The 17,678-nt window shown below is 42.4% G+C and overlaps 1 protein-coding gene across 1 annotated transcript in view; it reads right to left on the minus strand.

The window, feature by feature from the left end:
* The window catches only part of PSMD14 (proteasome 26S subunit, non-ATPase 14), an 89,390-nt gene that overhangs the window by 59,475 nt on the left and 12,237 nt on the right, over nt 1–17,678 (minus strand). Inside the window, exon 2 of the mRNA XM_083153952.1 lies at nt 3,085–3,136. Coding sequence (XP_083010078.1) covers nt 3,085–3,132 — 48 coding nt within the window. The 5' untranslated portion in view covers nt 3,133–3,136. The remainder of the gene's footprint in view (nt 1–3,084; nt 3,137–17,678) is intronic.

Below are 17,678 nucleotides of genomic sequence, written 5' to 3' on the forward strand. Positions count from 1 at the left end.
TGGTCATAAAAATAGGTTCTGATCGTTATCTAAGTCACAGCAATAGACAAACGCAGTCTGTCAAGACCATACAAACAATTATATGTTCTCACTGAACACACCATGCAAACATCCACAGTGCAGGGTGGACAAAGTATTTGAACCCCTAGGCTAATGACTTCTCCAAGAACTAATTGGAGTCAGGAGTCAGCCAAACAATGAGATGAGATGGGAGCGGTTTGTGGTACTTGTGTATTATCACGGCGCCCATCGCATGCCATTAATTAAGATATTCGATGGACCCGATTTCAGCCTTTTCCCGGGGCTGTGTATACAATTTTAATATCGCGATTTTCCAACTCAAACTCAATATTTCCAAAACGGAATTACTTATATTCCTGCCAACTAAGAACAGTTACCATCCTGACATCTCCATCGCTTTTGACAACTCGATAATCTACCCTACCCCACAAGCTCGTTGCTTAGGGGTCATCCTCGACTCTGAACTGTCCTTTCTTCCCCACATTCAATCTGTCTCCAAATCATGTTACATGCATCTAAAAAACATATCCAAAATACGACCCTCTCTCACACAAGACACTACCAAATCTCTTATCCATGCACTCATTATATCCTGCATTGATTATTGCAATAGTCTCCTAACTGGTCTTCCCAAGAACAGACTCTCACCACTGCAATCAATTTTAAATGCTGCTGCTAGGCTGATCTTCCTTGCAAGACGCTCATCGTCTGCTGATCCGCTCTGCCAGTCCCGCCATTGGTTGCCTGTAATATTACCGTATTCAATATAAAACACTTCTACTTGCATATAAAGCTATTAACCATACTGCACCAGCATATATCTCTGCACTTATCACAAAATATCTCCCATCTCGACCACTACGTTCTACACAAGATCTGCGTCTCTCTTCTGCACGGATCACTAGCTCCCATTCACTATTACAGGACTTTCATCGGGCTGCTCCCATCCTATGGAATGCCCTTCCACGCACAATAAGACTCTACACCAGTCTCCAAACTTTCAAGCGTTCCCTGAAAACTCACCTCTTCAGGCAAGCCTATCATATTTAAGTTCTACATGCATAACCCTCCGAGGCACTTATGTATTATATAGCTTCCCTTCTGGACTTGTAACTGCTATGCTATTACTGGTGCCTGTCCTTATGTTTCCCCCTATATCCCTATAGATTGTAAGCTTGCAGCAGGGCCCTCCTACCTCCAAGTCTGTCTGTTGTTACCCAGTTTGTCTTACCACTGTCTACTTTTGTAAAGCGCAACGGAATCTGCTGCGGTATATAAGAAACTATAAATAAATAAACAAACTGATTTCCATGTTAAATGGTCCCCCCACACCCAATTTTTAATTGTATACCCACCCTGATGGGTTATGTGAAATGCCCCCCCATTGTTAACGCCACCCCACTATCAGCACTAACCCGAAGCGTGGCGAGCGCTGCAAGCCCGCGAGGGGCGGCGGTATGCGTCCTACGACCTTTTCATACCACCCACTATCCACGTCGGCGTGGAGTTGACTTTATAAAGTGTGGCGAGCGCAGCGAGCCCGGTGAGGGGACGCGTATACCTGTGAAGTTATGCGCGTCCGCTCGCCACCCTTCGGGCTCGGTGGCCCGCTGCGCTCGCCACACTTTATAAAATCAACTCCACGAGCCCGAAGCATGGCGAGCGCAGCGGACCATATGAGGGGACGCGTATACCTGTGAAGTTATGCGTGTCCGCTCGCCACGCTTTGGGCTCGGTGGCTCGCCACACTTTGTAAAATCAACTCCACGCTGGACGTGGATAGTGGGAGTATGAAAAGGTCGTAGGACGCGTACCGCTGCGCTCGCCACGCTTCGGGTTGCCGTTGATAGTGGGGGGGCATTTTGCATACTCATGAGCCATGAGGGTGGGTATACAATGAAAAATCAGGTCTGGGGGGGGCATTTAACATGGTCAGAAGCCATACAATTAAAAATCGGTAAAATCGCACCGCATGCGATGCAACGCGATTTTTCATTGTACAATGCCCTGCGATGGAAATCGTGGGCGCCGTGATAATACACAAGTACCCTGTTTGTTAAAGCTGCCCTATAAAAAAAAAAAAAGCAAAACACACACACACACACGTTTTGAGTTTGCTATTCTCAAAAAGCATTGTTAATGTGTACTTCCATATAGCAGAAACTTGACATGAGCTATAGCTTAAGGGGGTTGGAAACCACCATATGCATCACAGTATTTTTGGGGATTGGCCATGGGCTGAAAAGTGCAACACAAAGTAGGATGTGAGTCGACTGAGCTGAAAGCCACACTCGTTTGAGCTGCTGTCAGCTGGAAAGCCGCCCAGTGTGTACGGAGCAGCAATGAGCACCGATGCACGCTCCCACATCATCGCTGGCCCGGCCACTCATCTACTGGTATTAGCAGCAAGTGACTGACAGAGTGGACGTCTTTCCACCGGGGAAAATCGCTTAAACAGGAGAAAAATCCTTAGTATGTATGTGTTTTCAGCCCAGCAATTTCCCCATCATCGCCCGGTGTTCAGGATGAGCTCTCCAGCCATGCATTCCTTCCTCTGTTGTTGCTGCTGATTGCATCAAGCCAGGTCACTAAATAAAGAAAGATCCCCATACTTATCCATTTTAGTGTTTGTTCAGGTTTTAAGGCTTTATGGCAAGAACCCAGTACTCAATGCCATGTTTTCCCATCTGTACAGAGTGACAGACAGGGGAGGGGGAAGAGTGGAGGCTGCCTTGTAAATACGAAGCATTTTCCTATTTTGGAGTAAACTGCAGAGACAATTTAACAAAACAATCCATTTCAATCTGCTAACCGTGTTCTTTGCACTGTAGCAGATGGACTAGAACGTAAAAATGAAGCCAGTGTTACAGTAAACCTGTGGGCAAGGCTATGACAGAAGCATGTTCAACAATCACCAGGTCCGAGGTATAAGAGAAAAAGCAAGTGACATCATAGTGAAGACTAGAAGCACTTATTGAGTGAGAGCTCAGCGTTAATAATCAAGGATCATAGTAAGTTTAAATTTCAAATAAAATGCTGGACTATTGAGCGAGGGTTACTGACCTGCCCAAGTCCAGGCATGCCACCACCAAGTCTCAGGAGTCGATCCATCTTCCTACAAAAAAAACATAAGTTATTAGTCAATTTTTTTATCTATTACATTCACCTTCAATCACTCAGTATGCCAGGAATATTGGTGGTAATTACAACACAACATTAGTCTTCCTGTTAATTAACGCCACATATTAATTCAAAATGATGTCTCCTGCCCTAATTAAACAGACAGTATTTGCATATTTATGTTCATTTACCATGAGCCATAAACATTAAATAATTTTTAATGCTGTACTAAAAAAAAAAAAAAATGAAACCGCTTAGTATAGAATCTGTGTTCACTAAATATATAAAAGATCCTGTACATTAAAAACAAACATCCTCGTTAGTATTTCTTCCTCTAATAAACATGTAAAACTGGAAAAATAATATTATGAATAAAAAAAATAAAAAAGCTACCTTAACTCCTTAATTTGTCAAGTTTTTTGTTAGGAAAAAGCTTAAGAGAGGAAATGTCATAGTAACTATGGGGAAGTTTATGAAGAATACATTACACATAAAACCTGTCATGTAGTTAATATACACAAACACACGTATATTTGACACTGCCATCTCTTTCTTACACATGAACAAACACAGAAGGTAGCAGACTAGCTTTCGAAGCATTTGCTGTGAACGGTCTTACTTGTCATGCATATATGTCTAGTGTCTGAGACACTGCCATATGTTGGCAGCGAGTGAAACTACATCTTTTTTTTTCCACTCATACATACACAGAGAAAATCACAAGGTAGCAGACCAGCTTTCTCTATCTATCTATCTATCTATCTATCTATCTCAGGAGTGGCCAAACCTGTCCTCAAGATCTACCAACGGTGCATGTTTTCCAGGCACCCTGTGGATCTATAGTAGGAATGAAGGATTCAGTATTGAATCCCGGCGGTCGGGATCCCAGCGTTCAGAATCCCGACAAGGGGGGGGGACGTGGATCGCCCCCCCTTGCGAGCTCGCTGCGCTCGCCACGCAGCGGGCCCGGTACACTAATTTATTCTCCCTCCAGGGGTGTCGTGGACACCCACGGAGGGAGAATGTGTCAGCATTTCGGCGGTCGGGATTCTGAACGCCGGGATCCCGACCGCCGGGATTGTAACTGCATCCCGGAATGAATGCAGCATATTTGAAAATGTGACCGTTAATATTGACTGCAGCTGTGCAGCAGCTAGGTGATGTGGCAAATGTGAAGCGTTAGTAGATCTCGAGGACCGGTTTGGCCACCCCTGATAGATACATATACACACACACACAGTTTGTATAAAAAGTAATGAGACCAAATTCGGGAAAAAAATATTTAATGAAGATATCGCTACAATTAAAATTCTTCAAAACAAGACCCTAGTACGTTGACACACTTCTGCCAATGAGTTGTCCACGCATGGACGACGCACGGAAGTCGTTTTCCAGAACATTCTTCAAGCATCGAGTCTATAAAAATGCAACGTCCATCGAACAGCGCTACGCCATTAAATTGTGTATGGGACTCGAAAATCAGCTATGGGGATGTTGGTCATGATCCAGAAAGTGCATTGTTGCCAATTGGAAGCTGCAGCATGACAATGCACCAAGCTACACTTGCCTCGTAGTCAACAACTACCTGGCCCGGAACGGCTTCACAACGCTTCCAGCTTCAACCAAGCCTAGGGACCACTAAAACCACAATACGAACAGCACGAAAGCTCGTAGGCGACTGACGCTCGGTGCATTTTGAAGCTGACTTCCCCCTCCATCGAACCCGCTTGGATCATGCACGCTGCGACTTAGTCGTGTCAGAAAAAAAAAAATAGGTCTCATTACTTTTTATATAAACTGTATGTATGTATGTATGTATGTATGTATGTATGTATGTATGTATGTATGTATGTTTATGAAATATACATATTTCACACACAGGAGACAATAATATGAAAACTACTGGAATGTTATGTGTTGAACTAGCGGTTTGATTACTTCTGTTTTGTGCACCCATCAAATAGGGCACAAAAAGCCTGAAGAGGCTGTTGGAGGTCTCCATTGCTCTGTTGACATTATTCAGTGCAGGTGAAAGTGAACCATGTTTCAGATCAAGGACTTAGAGAGGGCAAATTGTTGGTGCCCACCTAGTGGATGCATGCGTAATCACAGTAGCCATTTGTTGGGGGACATTATAAGGAACTGTATCAGAAAGGTAAAAAACGGCATATACCGCTTCCGGAAAAACATCAGCTAAACACAAGTGGGGACAAAAGTGTCAACTAAGTGCCAGAGACAGGAGGGCATTGAGGATGATTATGGCCAACAATAAGACAACTACCGCAAATGTGACTGCTGAGCTGAATACCCATGTTCATATTTTCACAAGAACATTGAGGGCAGAACTCCACAATTCATGAGCGAGCGGCAGTTACCAAACCACTAGTAAATCCGGCGTACGCCAAGAAGCGGAGAGAGTGGTGCAACACTCAAATCATGGACTGCCGAGCAATGAAAGACTCATCTGATTGGATGAATCATCCTTCACCCTGTCCTCAACCACAGAATCTGTAAGTTACTGAGCCAAGCATACAATCAGGAATGTCTGATACAAAGAGTGAACTTGGCCAAAACTGGGCAGACTCTCTTGGCCTGGAGACACCAAATCTTCCACACATCCAAAAACGTAAATTTATTATTGAATTTTCTAATAAGACAACAAAAATGTTTAATCATATCACTTATCTGTTATGTGCCTTTAAAGTACAGGGTGGTCTCCCACACTTAAGGACCTAGGGCTGTGGTTCCCAAACTGTGTGCCGTGGCACCATGGGGTGCCTTGGGAGACTGCAAGGGTGCCCTGGATTAGTGGTCCATGATCAAATTTAAGTTACGTTATTTATGGCCAATGTAATAACCAAAGTGTGGAGAAACAGAAGTGAATCCTGCCTATTACCACATAACTGACACTAAGGATGAGCTGGAAACACAATTTTATTAACTTAATATTTTTTTCTACCTTTCTCAAAGAGAAACCTTTGAACTAGGGGTGCCGTAAGAAACAACAACTTTCCGATACTCTGGGATGCCGTTATTCCAAAAAGTTTGGGAACCCCTTACCTAGGGTGTTTCCATACTAGTAAGGTCTGCACCCCTTAATTGGACAAAACGTAGAACACTACGAATAATTAGTGAGATAGTTATAGCACCTGTCCAGGCAGTTACGAACCATGAAAGAATATCAAAAGCAGATATACGATATACTCTCCCAAATATTGCTCAAGATGGCAGCCAATTTGCATGTCATGACAAAAACAGATTGTTGACTGTGGTGAGAGACAGGTGACATCAGAAAACTTAATTTTCATAGACTTGATTACTAATGGATTTACAAATTTACAAATAATCAGGCAGACGTTCAAAGTTACTTCCAATGATGGTCATGCACAGACAGATGTTAACGGTCCAACACAAGTAAGAGGATCAAGATCTCACCAAAAAGATGGATTGCGGTGGGCTATGCTCCTGCTGGAGAATCTGCGGCACCACCGCAGTCGGCTTAATCGAGTCCTCCAAAATTCAAAGTGCTTGTGCTTAAAGTGTCCAGTGCTTCCAAAGTGCCATGTGAGTATTGCACAGGGATGAAGCAGTAAGTATCCAAAGCAGCAACGCGTTTCAGAGATCCTCTGTCTCCTTTATCAAGCTGTGTATGGATACTTGTGAGATCTTCTAGCCTTTTAAACCCATTTCCTGGGTTTAGGGCTTGGTAACAGCCAATCGGGATTCAGCGATTTTCGCGGGCAGGAACTTCCTTGCGTTCCAGCTGTACTTCCGGTTGCGTTCCACTGACTAAAACGTGTAGACGCTTCCGGTTTTCGCGATCTTAGCGTTGTTGCTTACAATAGCTGATCACCTCTGAGAGACTTATTATACTCTCTGTTTCTTCAACGCCCACAAAGCTTCTCCTATTCAACTATTTACTTGTTGATTTGGATTCTCTTTTTAACCCCTTCCTGACAGAGCCAGTTTTTGCGTTCCTGACAGAGCCCTTTTTTTCAAATCTGACATGTCTCACTTAAGTGGGGATAACTTTTTTTTGCTTTTACTTATCCCAGTGGTTTTGAGATTGTTTTTTCGTAAAACATTGTACTTCAAATTAGTGGTAAATTTGGGTCGATACAGTCTGTGTTTTTTTGTGAAAAATACCAAAATATCGTGAAAAAATGGAAAATTTAGCGATTTGCAAAATGTTAAATTTTCTGCTTGTGAGACAAATAATCTTACCACTCAAAATAGTGAATAACTAACATAGACCATATGTCTACTTTATGTTGACATCATTATTTCAACTTCCTTTTAATTTTTTGGGACACTAGGAGGCTTACAATATGAATAGCAAATTCTCAAATTTTCAAGAAAATTTCAAACACTGATTTTTTTAGGGACCAGTTCAGTTCTGATGTGACTTTGAGGGACTTGTATGTGAGACACCCCCATAAATGATGCCATTTCAAAAACTGCACCCCTCACAGTATTCAAAACAGCATTTTGGAAGTTTGTTAACCCTTTAGGTGTTTCACAGGAATTAAAACAAAGTGTAGGTAATATTTCAAAATTTCTTTTTTTTTGCAGATTTGCAATTTTAATACATTTTTATAAGGAACACAGTACATTTTACTAGAGAAATGTGACTAAAAATTGATTCCCCCAATTCTTTTGTTTTCATAAATATCCTATATGTGGCCCTAGTGTGCACGGTGACCAAACCACAGGCTTCATAATAGAAGGAGCACCTACTTGATTTTGGAGCCTCCTTTTTATGAGATTATTTTTTAGGCACCATGTAGGTTTCAAGGCACCATAAGATGCTAAAAGTTAGGAACCCCCCCACAAGTGACCCCATTTTGCAAACTACACCCCTCAGGGAATTCATCTAGGGGTATAGTGTACATTTCAAACCCCCAGGGGTTTCACCAATTGTGGTACAACTGGGCAGTGAAAATGAAAAATTATTTTTTTTACACAAAAATGCAGTTCTGGCTCCAAATTTGTCATTTTCAGAAGGTATGAAGGAGACAAAGCACCCCAAAATCTGTGCCCCAATTTCTCCCGAGTACGGCAATGCCTCACATGTGACCAAAAAATACCAGTTGGGTGCATGGCAGGACTCAGAAGGGAAGGAGTGATTTTTGGATTTTGCAGCTCAGATTCTGGTGGAATTTTGGTGGGTGCTATGTCGCATTAGCAAGACCCCCCAAGCACCAATACAGTGGAACCCCCCCACAAGTGACCCCATTTTGCAAACTACACCCCTCAGGGAATTCATCTAGGGGTATAGTGTACATTTCAAACCCCCAGGGGTTTCACCAATTTTGATACAAGTGGGCAGTGAAAATGAAAAATTACATTTTTTTACACAAAAATGCAGTTCTGGCTCAAAATTTTTCATTTTCAGAAGGTATGAAGGAGAAAAAGCACCCCAAAATCTGTGCCCCAATTTCTCCCGAGTACGGCAATGCCTCACATGTGACCAAAAAATACCAGTTGGGTGCATGGCAGGACTCAGAAGGGAAGGAGTGATTTTTGGATTTTGCAGCACAGATTCTGGTGGAATGAATGGTGGGTGCTATGTTGCACCAATACAGTGGAACCCCCCCACAAGTCACCCCATTTTGCAAAGTACACCCCTCAGGGAATTCATCTAGGGGTATAGTGTACATTTCAAACCCCCAGGGGTTTCACCAATTTTGATACAAGTGGGCAGTGAAAATGAAAAATTACATTTTTTTACACAAAAATGCAGTTCTGGCTCAAAATTTTTCATTTTCAGAAGGTATGAAGGAGAAAAAGCACCCCAAAATATGTGCCCCAATTTCTCCCGAGTACGGAAATGCCTCACGTGTGACCAAAAAATACCAGTTGGGTGCATGGCAGGACTCAGAACGGAAGGAGTGATTTTTGGATTTTGCGGCTCAGATTCTGGTGGAATTTTGGTGGGTGCTATGTCGCATTAGCAAGACCCCCCAAGCACCAATACAGTGGAACCCCCCCACAAGTCACCCCATTTTGAAAACTACACCCCTCAGGGAATTCATCTAGGGGTATAGTGTACATTTCAAACCCCCAGGGGTTTCACCAATTTTGATACAAGTGGGCAGTGAAAATGAAAAATTACATTTTTTACACAAAAATGCAGTTCTGGCTCGAAATTTTTCATTTTCAGAAGGTATGAAGGAGAAAAAGCACCCCAAAATCTGTGCCCCAATTTCTCCCGAGTACGGCAATGCCTCACATGTGACCAAAAAATACCAGTTGGGTGCATGGCAGGACTCAGAACGGAAGGAGTGATTTTTGGATTTTGCAGCTCAGATTCTGGTGGAATTTTGGTGGGTGCTATGTCGCATTAGCAAGACCCCCCAAGCACCAATACAGTGGAACCCCCCCACAAGTCACCCCATTTTGAAAACTACACCCCTCAGGGAATTCATCTAGGGGTATAGTGTACATTTCAAACCCCCAGGGGTTTCACCAATTTTGATACAAGTGGGCAGTGAAAATGAAAAATTACATTTTTTTACACAAAAATGCAGTTCTGGCTCAAAATTTTTCATTTTCAGAAGGTATGAAGGAGAAAAAGCACCCCAAAATCTGTGCCCCAATTTCTCCCGAGTACGGCAATGCCTCACATGTGACCAAAAAATACCAGTTGGGTGCATGGCAGGACTCAGAACGGAAGGAGTGATTTTTGGATTTTGCAGCACAGATTTTGGTGGAATGAATGGTGGGTGCTATGTTGCACCAATACAGTGGAACCCCCCCACAAGTCACCCCATTTTGCAAAGTACACCCCTCAGGGAATTCATCTAGGGGTATAGTGTACATTTCAAACCCCCAGGGGTTTCACCAATTTTGATACAAGTGGGCAGTGAAAATGAAAAATTACATTTTTTTACACAAAAATGCAGTTCTGGCTCAAAATTTTTCATTTTCAGAAGGTATGAAGGAGACAAAGCACCCCAAAATCTGTGCCCCAATTTCTCCCGAGTACGGCAATGCCTCACATGTGACCAAAAAATACCAGTTGGGTGCATGGCAGGACTCAGAAGGGAAGGAGTGATTTTTGGATTTTGCAGCTCAGATTCTGGTGGAATTTTGGTGGGTGCTATGTTGCATTAGCAAGACCCCCCAAGCACCAATACAGTGGAACCCCCCCACAAGTGACCCCATTTTGCAAACTACACCCCTCAGGGAATTCATCTAGGGGTATAGTGTACATTTAAAACCCCCAGGGGTTTCACCAATTTTGATACAAGTGGGCAGTGAAAAAGAAAAATTACATTTTTTACACAAAAATGCAGTTCTGGCTCAAAATTTTTCATTTTCAGAAGGAATGAAGGAGACAAAGCACCCCAAAATCTGTGCCCCAATTTCTCCCGAGTACGGCAATGCCTCATGTGTGACCAAAAAGTGGCAGGACTCAGAAGGGAAGGAGTGATATTTGGATTTTGCAGCACAAATTCTGGTGGAATGATGGTGGGTGCTATGTCGCATTAGCAAGACCCCCAAAGCACCAATACAGTGGAACCCCCCCACAAGTGACCCCATTTTGCAAACTACACCCCTCAGGGAATTCATCTAGGGGTATAGTGTACATTTCAAACCCCCAGGGGTTTCACCAATTTTGATACAAGTGGGCAGTGAACATGAAAAATTACATTTTTTTACACAAAAATGCAGTTCTGGCTCAAAATTTTTCATTTTCACAAGGAATGAAGGAGACAAAGCACCCCAAAATCTGTGCCCCAATTTCTCCCGAGTACGGCAATGCCTCACATGTGACCAAAAAATACCAGTTGGGTGCATGGCAGGACTCAGAAGGGAAGGAGTGATTTTTGGATTTTGCGGCTCAGATTCTGGTGGAATGAATGGTGGGTGCTATGTGGCATTAGCAAGACCCCCGAAGCACGGTGAAATTATGAACCTAATATTCCATAGATGTGTGGTATATTTTAAAACACTCCTTTATACATAGGCCGGGTTTGTCGGGGCAAGTGTCACACTGGAAAATAGTTTGCTTTCTTATTCCCTTTTTATAGCAAACTTTGCACCTTTTTTGTGTCCTGCCCTTTTTTCCAGTGGAGGGGATTTCATCAGGAAAATGCTGCCCTGGTACAATACGGGGGCCAGTACTAGAAGTACTGGGGCCCTCTGCCTGCTGGTTCCCAAATATTAGGCCCTTTATGACTTCCTCTTGAAAGTGCATAAATGTCCCCCTCTGGCCGGTAGAACGGAATAGCACGTAAGCGTTATACAGTGCCATCTGGATGATATACACGGCCACCTTCTTGTACCAGATTTTTGTTTTCCGCAGGGCACTGTACGGCTTCAGTACCTGATCTGAAAGATCCACTCCGCCCATGTACCTATTGTAATCCAGGATACAATTAGGTTTTGAGGTGTGGGTACTGGTACCTCGTACAGGGACGGAGGTGGTACTGTCTCCGTGAATTGTTGTCAGTATAAGGACATCCCTCTTGTCCTTATATTTGACCAACAACATATTTTCGTTGCATATTCCCCTGCTTTCACCCCTTCTCATTACTTGGGCAATGTGCGTTTTTGGGAGGCCTCTTTGGTTCTTGCGCACAGTACCGCAAGCTGCTGTACCTCTTGAACCAAGGGCCTTAAACAGGGGGATGCTGGTGTAAAAGTTATCCACATAGAGGTGATAACCTTTATCCAGGAAGGGGTGCACTAAATCCCAGACAATTTTCCCACTAACACCTACGAGGGAGGGGGGGCATTCTGGCGGTTCAATTCTTGAATCCTTCCCTTCATAAACCCTAAACCTGTGGGTGTACCCTGAGGTGCTTTCACACAGTTTATACATTTTTATGCCATACCTTGCCCTCTTACTGGGAAGGTACTGGCGGAATTTAACCCTTCCTTTAAAATGTATAAGGGACTCGTCGATACAAATAAATTTTTCAGGGATGTACACCTCTTCAAATTTGGCACTGAAATGATCAATGACCGGCCTGACTTTGAATAGCCGGTCAAAGGTGGGATCATCTCTGGGTGGGCACTGTGCATTATCGGTGTAATGTATAAATTTAAGAATTGTCTCAAATCGAGTCCGGGTCATGGCCATACGGTAAAATGGAGTACTGTACAGAACATCTGTACTCCAATATTGCCTAATTTCTGGCTTTTTTACTATGCCCATATGAAACACCAGACCCCAAAACGTCATCATCTCTACTGCATCTACAGGGGTCCACCTAGCAAATGATGACGTGGGGTTTTGAGCAATAAACTGCTGGGCATATAAATTAGTTTGGTCCACCATTAAATTTATAAAATCATCAGAGAAAAATAATTTGAAAAAGTCAATTTCTCTGAGACCTGTGGAATCAAATTGGATTCCTGGCATGGCCAAAAACTCAGGAACCTGGGGCTCAAAATTGTCTGGTGGTGGGGTCCATACGAGATCAATTATTGGGGGGGGGGTCTCAGCTGCTCTACGGGGGCGTCTTTGAGGGGGTCCCTCATCACCAGAGGAGGAAGAGGAGCTTAAGGCGAATCCTTCAAATTCCCCGCTTGCATCACTGGCTGTGTCAGAGTCAGAAGCAAGCATGGCATATGCCTCCTCCACTGAATACATTCTCCTGGATGACTGGGAGGACATTCGGGAGGACATTTTTATTTTTGTGTTACTGGTAGTGAAATGTTTCAACACGTGTATAGTGTAGGGGGGGGTACAAACTTTATTTCAATCCGGGGGGTATGTAGTGTGTAGTGTGTATGTGGTGCAGAAAAAAAAAAATACTTTATACCAATAAAAAAAAAAAAATGAAGGGGTTAAAAATAAAAAATTTAAGGGGTTAAAAAAAAAAAAAAAGGTCCTGCGCCAAAAATTGAGCACAGATGTTGGTCAGTAACGTCTGTCACTGAACAGCGCTCAAAGGCAACAGGAATTTGATCAAAAAAAAAAAAAATCGATCAACCCTGTGCCGAAAAAGATGATCAGTGATGTACGTCACTGATCAGCGCACAGCGGCCACAGGACACCCACAAAATCACAGTGTGTGTAAAAAAAAAATTAAAAAAAATACCCCACAGCACACACACAAAAAAAAAAGGTGATCAGTGATGCGACACTGATTACCAGTGAGGTGCAGCAGGTGCACAACCTTTGGTGCAACTGACAGGTATATATAAAAAAAAAAAACCTCTGTACCCCCAAAAAAGTTGCTGATCACCTCAGATATAGTGATCAGCACAAAAGGCGGGGGCAGCAGACACAAAATTTAGCACTCTCTGTCACTATCTCTCTCTATCTCTCTATCTCTCACTATCTATCACTCTATGACACTGCAGCAGCAGCACTGACAGGTATATCTATATATAAAAAAAAACCTGCGCCCCCAAAAAGTTGCTGATCAGTTAATTTATACTGATCAGCACAAAAGGAGGGGGCAGCAGTCAGTTATATAAAAAATATATAGCACAATCTGTCACTATCTCTCTCTATCTCTCTCTCTCTATCTCTCTATAACTATCACACTGCAGCAGCACAAAATATAGCACTCTGTCACTAGGCCTCTCTATCTATCTCTCTCTCTCTATCTCTCTCTCTCTATCTATAACTATATCACACTGCAGCAGCACAAAATATAGCACTCTCTGACACTATCTCTCTCTCTATCTCTCTCTCTATCTCTCTATAACTATCACACTGCAGCAGCACAAAATATAGCACTCTGTCACTAGGCCTCTCTATCTATCTCTCTCTCTCTATCTCTCTCTCTCTATCTATAACTATATCACACTGCAGCAGCACAAAATATAGCACTCTCTGACACTATCTCTCTCTCTATCTCTCTCTATCTCTCTCTATCTCTCTCTATCTCTCTCTATCTCTCTCTATCTCTCTCTATCTCTCTCTATCTCTCTCTATCTCTCTCTATCTCTCTCTATCTCTCTCTCTATCTAGCTAGTACACTGCAGCAGCACAATTTCACAGGAAGGCACAAGTAGCAACAGGATCCAGGAAGCAGTGATGAAGCAGCGATCAGGTAAGTATGGAGCAAGTATGGAGCAAGGTTCTGGTCAGTATGGCGGCAGGGGGGTACGGTGACCGCACTGCACGCTATTCCAGACCGGAATGGCGTCTGCAGTGCAGTCACCGTTAGTTTAAATCCCCCTCCTTGGCTGTGATTGGTCCGTCGGTCCGACGGACCAATCACGGCCTTTGGGGGCGGGCGGGGTGAGGTGGGGTGACACCAGTGTCACCCTTACACCCCGCGGTGATTGGTGCTGTACTTTACAGCACCAATCACCTCTGATCCCGTGTCACCGGCGAACGTTATTCGCCGGTGACACAGGAAAACGCTGTAATTGGCTGTTCACACTGAACAGCCAATCACAGCGATCGCCGACGGGGGGGCGGCATCGCAGCCCCCCCTGGGCATGCACGGACATGTCTGCTGTCAGGGACAGCAGACATGTTGAAACTGTCACCGCGTCTATAGACGCGGTGACAGTTTAAATCCATGACGTACATTTACGCCATGTGTCGGGAAGTGCTTCCCGACCATGACGTAAATGTACGTCAAATGTCGGGAAGGGGTTTTGCGCTCCGTCCGCCATCTTTGTTAAGGGCAAACTTCAGGGCATGTACTGGATGTTCTTTCTTTTCTCTGATTTTTGACTAATGGGGTGAGACTCATCCTCAATACCTTCTGTGCAGTACTTGGTATTCCTGCATAGTCCATCCCTATTTACCGAGATGGTCTCTCCCCATTAGGTTTTCTCATTCATAGTTATTCCAGAGCCACATGCAAAAGAGATATAATGAAAAACATGCCATTAGTATAAATTTAAGAGAAGCATAATAAAAGACTAAATAAGAACATCATAAAAATCAAATGTTAAAAATAGATGTAAAATGAGCAGTAGGACTTCAGATAAAAACCTTAATCTAAAAACCATTTTAATTCGAAGTCTGCATTGTGACCATTGGGATAGAGGCTATTAAGGGTGAAGATCCACTTCATCTCACTTTTGGCCAATCTTGTTTCTAAATCCCTGGTCTTCCAGTTCGTGACCACCTGTTGTATCCCCAAAAATCTCTTTATTGCTCCCTCACATTTATGGTGGTTTTTAAAAAAATGGTCAGAGAGTGGGTGGGTGGCACATCCTTTTCTTATATTGTATATGTGTTCAGCAGACCTTGTTTTGAGGTTTCGGGTAGTTTTACCAATATAAATTTTATCACACTCACACTCCAATAAATAAATTACATTGCGTGTGTGACAGGTGATAAATTGGTTAATTTTGTATTTGACTCCCATCGCCTCAAAGTGAGTCGCTTTTTTATCGAATGGTTTGGTACTTGTAGCTTTACACATGAGGCATGATCCGCAACGGTGAAAACCTTTGTTGCGATCACTGCCCCCAATTTTTTCTGGCAGTGCACTTTTTACTAAAAAGTTTTTCAGTGATGGTGCTCGCCTATAAATGAATCTCGGTTTTTCTGGCATGGCTTTTCCCAAGACTGGATCGTCTAAAAGGATCCGCCAATTTTTTTTGAAAATAGTTTCCACTTTCTTATAATGGGCACCATACTGAGTAAAAAATGCCCATTCTGTGTAATTGGGACTATTTGTGTCATCCTTTTTTGATTTGATTTTTAATAGGTCGGTTCTACTCATTTTGTTGACTTTTTCTTTTGATTCTAGTAGGTCTTTTTGGCTATATCCTTTTTGAATGAATCTTTGGTCAATTTCGCTGAATTGTTCTTCCAATTCCACCTGTTGTGTGCAATTTCTCTTAAGACGCATATATTGTCCAACAGGGATGCTGTTTAACCATCTTTCATGGTGTTCACTGTTTTTATGGATGTAGGAATTGGAGTCAGTCTCCTTTCTATGGGTCTTAGTATTAATTTTACCATCTTTTATATAGATGTTAAGATCCAAAAAAAACAAATTTGACCTACTAATATTAAAAACCAATTTAATATTAAAATCGTTCGAATTTAAAAAGTCACAAAAATTCTTAAGCAGCATTTCTTCACCTTTCCATATAAATAAAATATCGTCGATAAAACGCCACCAGGCTACCAGGTCTACCCCCTCCACCAACCTCTCATCGACTGCCCCTGTTTCCCAGTATGCCATGAAGAGGTTGGCGTAACTAGGGGCAAACCTGGTGCCCATGGCGGTGCCCTTAATTTGAAGGTAATAGCTGCCATTGAAGTAAAAATAATTATTTGATAAAATGAATAAAATGGACTCCAATATAAAATCTTGTAATTCTTCTGAATAATCACTTTTATTTAAAAAGAATTTGATTGCTTCATGTCCCTTAGCCCAATCGATAATGGTGTACAATGTACTCACATCTGCACTTCCTAGGTAGCAATCGTCTGTCCATTGAATTGTGTTCATTTTACGTAACACATCTCCTGTGTCTTTTAAAAAGGAGTTGGTTCTACTCACCAGTGGCTGTAAGTAAAAATCTACCAGGGCCGACAAGTTAGAAGTAATACTTCCCGTTCCAGTTATTATTGGACGCCCTGGTGGTTTAGTCTGATGTTTATGGATTTTTGGTAAAACATAAATAGTGGGGGTGGTGGGATTGGGTATATTGATAAAATCAAACTCCTCTTTTGATAAAAGACCATTTTCCATAGCTTTTGAACTCAGCTCTTTCAGTTTGGTTATCACTGAGACCGTTGGGTCACTCCTTAATTTTTTGTAAGTGGTGGTGTCTCCCAGTTGTCTCTCAATCTCATTTATATAATTGATTTTATTTAAAATCACTACCCCCCCCCCCCCCTTTATCTGCAGGCTTTATGATGATTTCATCATTTTTTCGCAGTTTTTCTATAGCCTCCCATTCTTTCTTTGTGATATTTTTCTTTTTAGATGTTTCTACCCCTCTGAGTTCTTTTGCGACAATTGAATTGAAGCAATCGATACTACCACCTTTTACGTGTTTGGGATAGAATTTTGATTTACATCTTAGGGCAGTTTTGTTTACAATTTCACCTTCTTCTGTTGGTGTTGTATCAATACGTGTCCCATCTTCTTTCGATAAGAAAAACTTTTTGATACTTATTTTTCTAACAAATTTCTGGAGATCAACAAAGATCTCAAAGGGATTGGCTCTTGCTGTCGGGGCAAATTTGAGGCCCTTTTCCAAGATTTTTTCTTCTTCTTTGGATATGGGTACATCACTCAAATTGAAAATTTTACCCTTTTCCTTCGTGTCCGAATCGGGGTGGGGATTTGGAATTGTCCCTGTTTTTTTCTTCTTTTTATGGGTTTTGAGTTGTTTTTTACCTCCCCTTTTTCCCCTATGGGTCTTTTTAGTTGTGATTATTCCCGTCTGGGTGGCATCCTGTCCTGTTCCAAAAAAGATTTTTGAGGTCTAAGTTGGAAATTTTCATTCCTTAATGGTTCAAATCTGTTTTGTGTATGTGGGAATTCTCCCCTTCTGGTAAATTTATTCCATCTCTTTGGAGTAGGACCAAAGTTGGGCATATGTCTTTTAGGTGTTCTATAATGGGACCATTGTCTTTCACTATT

The sequence above is a fragment of the Crinia signifera genome, chromosome 7 (assembly GCF_055691185.1).
Source record: "Crinia signifera chromosome 7, ASM5569118v1, whole genome shotgun sequence".
NCBI lineage: Eukaryota > Metazoa > Chordata > Amphibia > Anura > Myobatrachidae > Crinia > Crinia signifera.